At 25.0% G+C, this 5,099-nt stretch overlaps 1 protein-coding gene across 1 annotated transcript; it reads right to left on the bottom strand.

Annotated features, from left to right (window-relative positions):
* Nucleotides 1-341: 341 nt before the first annotated feature.
* LOC107628470 (trihelix transcription factor GT-3b) lies at nucleotides 342-2,031 on the bottom strand. Its single transcript, XM_016331126.3, has 2 exons — nucleotides 1,509-2,031; nucleotides 342-1,012 (listed from the first exon to the last, which is right to left on the bottom strand). The coding sequence occupies exons 1-2, from the start codon at nucleotides 1,830-1,832 to the stop codon at nucleotides 446-448; spliced, it is 891 nt and encodes a 296-aa protein (XP_016186612.1). The 5' UTR covers nucleotides 1,833-2,031; the 3' UTR covers nucleotides 342-445.
* Nucleotides 2,032-5,099: the final 3,068 nt, after the last annotated feature.

Below are 5,099 nucleotides of genomic sequence, written 5' to 3'. Positions count from 1 at the left end.
TACCAATAGTTAATTAATATAGCTAATTTTTTAAAAATAGATAAAAAAAATTATCATCAAATCATTCTTCCTAAAAACTTAAACCGATAGAAGAATAGAAGAATACACCATAAATAATTATATCTCCAACAAAAGTAACTAAGATTGCATGCATATCTTCACTTTCTATATAGCTAGTGTGAACAAGTGTTAAGTTTTGTCTCTTTAGTTACCAGCTATAGTTGGAAATTGTTTAATTATTCCATTATTTTGGATAAGTAGATTATTACTCTTTTTATTTTTGTTAAATAAATATATATATATCTAAGAGGACATAGGAGTTAAAAAAAAAAAAAGAAATGTTGCAAGTAATTATAAAGAAATATATAACTTTCTACAAACCTCCAAAATTAAGCTTTCCTTTGAGAATTGAAGACATAACAAGAAGCAAAACAAGACAAGATTACTAAAAATCATCTTCACTTTGTTGTTGTAGTTTGTGTAAGAGGGTTGTGATTAGTTCATCTCTATTTTGAGCCCTAACTTCTTCCCTAACCCTCCTTTGTTCTTCCCTCTCTCTCCATCTTTGATCCATCATTATCCTCTCATTCTCCAAAGCCTCCATTGTTTGCCTCCACTCCATCTCCTTCATCCTCCTCTCCTTCTCCCTCGACTCGAACGCCTCCATCCATTGCGCCTCCATTTGCATCTGTTGCCTCATGAACTCCTCAAGAATCTCCTTCAAATTATTCAGAAAATCACTATTCTTATTGTTGCCACCACTACTTATCTTTGCTTTCTTCTTTTTTCTTCTCATTCTAATACCCTTTTGATGTTCCTCACTCTCTTCATTGTTTTCTTCTTCTTCTTCTTCTTCTTCGGATGAGAGTTGCATGGTTTTGTTCTTCTTTGAAGTTCCTTCACCTTCACCCCAAAGCATTCTTTGCATGCTTCTTGATGTGAAAATTGCTTGAATTTCATTGTAGAATGGGAATTGTTGTCTCAATGCTTCTGGTTCCATTGTTTCACATCCCTTTAATTTTTACATCACAAAACATATAAACATAACTATCAATTACTTTCACAAGAAAAAAAAAAGAACAACATTTATGAAGCTTATATGCAAGTTTAATTTAACTAACTAGCTACTAGAATTCTTCTCATATTTTATATCTGTTATCATATTACAAAAATTAATAAACTTAACTACCCATATATATATATACCTTAGAAAATTCTATAAGTAGAAACTTATTATCTGTGTAAACGCGTGGATGAGATTAATGTAATTATTAGCATTAATTAACTACTATATTTCATAGAAAATAATTACTAATTATATATACAGATTAGTTTAGACTTTATAATAATAATTAAAATGAAAAGCGGGACACTTTTATGAAAAAATAAAATAAAAATTAAGTAAATTGAAAATAATAAGTATGTGTATGATGTATATAAAAAAGATGTTTTGATTGAAAGAATAAAAAGGGTAATTTTGATTTGATATAGTTGATATAGAAAGATACCTTATAGCGGGTAACAAGGTTTTTCCATTTGCACTTGCACTGTTCTGCACTTCTATGGTAACCCTTTTCCTTCATATTATTGGATATGACTTCCCACAATTGCTTGTTCCTCTTTGTCTCCATGAAAGTTTGATCAAGCTCCGCACGGATCATTAGAAACTCTTTAGTCTCCTGTATGCTCCACTGTGGAAACCTGTCACTAATTCCTCCACCACCATCCACGTTTATTATCATATTATGTTGTTGTTGTTGATGATGGGGTAGAAGAATTTGTTGAAGAAGATGTTGTTGTGGTTGTTGATGATGATGTTGATGACCCTCCATTATTGTTGTTCTTCAATAATAATAATAATATATGTTTTTGAATTATGATGATGATAAAAGGAAAGAAATAAAGGGATATATATGTATGTATGTGTGATGTTCTTTAAAGTTCTAGAAAGAATTGAAGAAGCTAAGAAGGTCTGATTACAGAAAAGATGATGAGATGGGTGTCTTGAAGAGAAAGGAAGGAAGAAAAGATAGGGAAAGAAAATAAATGCCTTATTTATATATTTGTATGGTGTGAACACAAGAACTCTATGTGTGAACCGTGTAAGAGAAAGAGAGAGAAAGACGAGGGTTTCTTAATAGAGTTATTCATTCATATACTCTTTTATCTGTTATTATTTGCTTTAATTTATATAAAAAAATTATAAATTAATTGGTGATGTTTATATCTTATAAATAATATTTACTTACAATACTCACTTAATTAAAGTGATCTTTTTAAACTAATAAAGGAATAATTTAGTCATGTAAATTAGGTAAAATCATATCAATCAATTTTTATTTTCGAAAATTTATAAACATTATTTAGAGAGACAAATGACTTGATAATATTGAATCAAATAAAATCTAATACCATTAAATTTATAATTGTAGACATTCATAAATGATCATTTGAAACAAGTAAATGACCCAATAATATTGAATCAGATAGATTCTGATATTATATTAAAATTAAATGAATTTAATTCACACTAAAATCTAGTTTAAGAAGTGAGAAATGTTTCATATTTTTTGTATCATTAGTTATTGTTGAATTTTTTTTATGAGAACAAAATCTGACAGTAATATTAAAAAACAAAATTTTTTTCTTGTACTCTCAAAAAATTCACTTCAAAATCTGACGATAATATCCGTAGTAAAATCTGACAATAAATTTGACAATATTAAACGTATTTTTTGTAGCGATATATATATTAAAAAAAATAGGTTATCCATACCCTCATGTTTTTACTAGATATTCTTCAATTCATACAACATTATTATTTGTATCTAATCAAATAATAAATAAATGACTTTAGGTTGATAATATTCATTCACTATTATTTTGCTATACTTAATAGATTTTAGATATACCAAAAGTGATTGGTTATAATGAAAGTTGTAATTTTGAATAAAAATTATCTTAAATAATAGTAGTTCAAACTCTTCATCATGAGAGTTTTACCAAATCACCCCTTTTTCCGTTGGTATATATATATATATATATATATATATATATATATATATATATATATATATATATATATATATATATATATATATAAAATAAATATCAAACACTATTGTTATTTTGATTTAACTTTCATTATTTATTATTATTGTTGTAAGTAACTCTTTCATATAATAATAAATTATAAAAAGTAATTAAAATAATTAGAAGTATTAATTATTGACGCAGACTTTTCCACAACCCACAAATTAAAAAGAGACCTAAGCATATAGTTTTAACTTATTAATTACTACTATATATATATATATATATATTATATGGTTAATTAAATATAATTTTAGTTAATGCATGGCAATATAGTAATAGTAGCATGATGTGTGTATATAAATAAATAAATATAATTAAAGAAACATCATTTTCTGGGTATGGAGTGGGTCTTAGAATGAATTGATTTTAGTAATTTTGTTTTGGATTGAAGTTGAATTGAATGATGAGAGAGTGAGAGAGTGGTTTCAATTGAATTGAGAATTTGGAGTGTGATCTGTCTACGCGGAAACTTTGTTTGCTGTCTCTCTTTCAATTCCAACTTCTCTTTCTTTAATTTCTTTTGTTTTAATTTGATCGTTTCACATTGCGTCTTTGTATCGTCACGCTGACTATCTATATATGCCGCTTCCTGCTTCCACATTTATTCTCTATTCATCCCATAAATGTCTCAATCTACACTCAAAATTAACTTAATTATTTTAATATATGAAATTTTATTGTTTTGATAATATACACAAATAAAATAGTATACAAAATATTTTAATTATTTTATCATTTTCTGTAGTTTTATCAAATTCATAATTAGATTTAATTTCTATATTTTTTTAATTGAGTTCTTATACTACTTTTAAATTTTATAATTAGATTTTAGTAACATAAAAAATATTAAAATTAACGAAATATTTTTTTGTAAATTGTAGGTACCTACAATTAAAAATCTGATTAGATCCTTGATGATCATATATTATTTTAAAATAATATTCCATTAATTTTAACATTTTTGACACGAAAATGACATAATTTTAAAATTAAAAGCAGTATAAAAATTTAATTAAAAAAAATATAAAAATCTAATTATAAATTTAATGAAACTATAAGAACTAATAAAATAATTAAACTTAATATATAGATATATAATAATAGAATTTTTGTGTTTTATAATTTTTTTAAAATGAATATATAGTTTTCTTCCTTTTGTTTTTTTTTTTAATTGCTTCCAATTTTAAATTTCGGATAGGAGTAACGGCTTTGTGCGTGTTGTTTTCAAATGATCATGCAATCTGAAAACCACATCCATCTATGACTCTTTATTTTTTAACTAATCATTCCTGTTTGTGGAATTAAGATATATGTTGGTATAATAAATAATTAAATAATATAAGTATTTAAGTTGGTTTCATTTCCTACATACCAAAAATAATAAAGATTAAATGATGATGTTATGTTATTATGGTCTATTCTCTTATTAATTATGTATGCTTAAAATGAAAATTTAATCGGATAACAATATTATTTTTTATATCACTATTTATATTAAAATTAAACCTTAAATGCATAGACACAATGCGAAACTTTAAGATAATTTACTTATTTAAATAATTTGCACTCCAATACTGCCAAATTGTCTTAAAATCAAATCTTCTATTATTTTATCTTTTTAATTTATTTATATATAAATTGTGGCCTGTATACAAATTTTAGGTTTAGAGATAAATCATAGATAGAGACAACCATTTATGTAGTTCATAAATGAGCATAAATAGTGGATATATTTGAGTTTGATGAGTTTGAAAAATAAAAACTTAATATATACACAATTGAATACAACAATTATTTATAATAAAAATCAGCAGCTGAAAACCATGGTTGAAATTTCTATTGCTAATAATCATATTTTCTAGTAGTAATCTGTATTTATTTTTGTCGAGGTCAAAATGATATCAAACTCGCTTAAACTTTTTTTTTTTTCTACATAAGAAAATGTGGCTACTAAATAAAATATGTGTCCACATATTTTTTATTAATTAATATATGATGATAAC

Source organism: Arachis ipaensis, chromosome B2, assembly GCF_059453495.1.
Source record: "Arachis ipaensis isolate K30076 ecotype BB chromosome B2, ASM5945349v1, whole genome shotgun sequence".
Classification (NCBI taxonomy): Eukaryota; Viridiplantae; Streptophyta; class Magnoliopsida; order Fabales; family Fabaceae; genus Arachis; species Arachis ipaensis.
The sequence above is the reverse complement of the archived record's forward strand: the minus strand, read 5'-3'. Positions and strand labels throughout refer to the sequence as shown.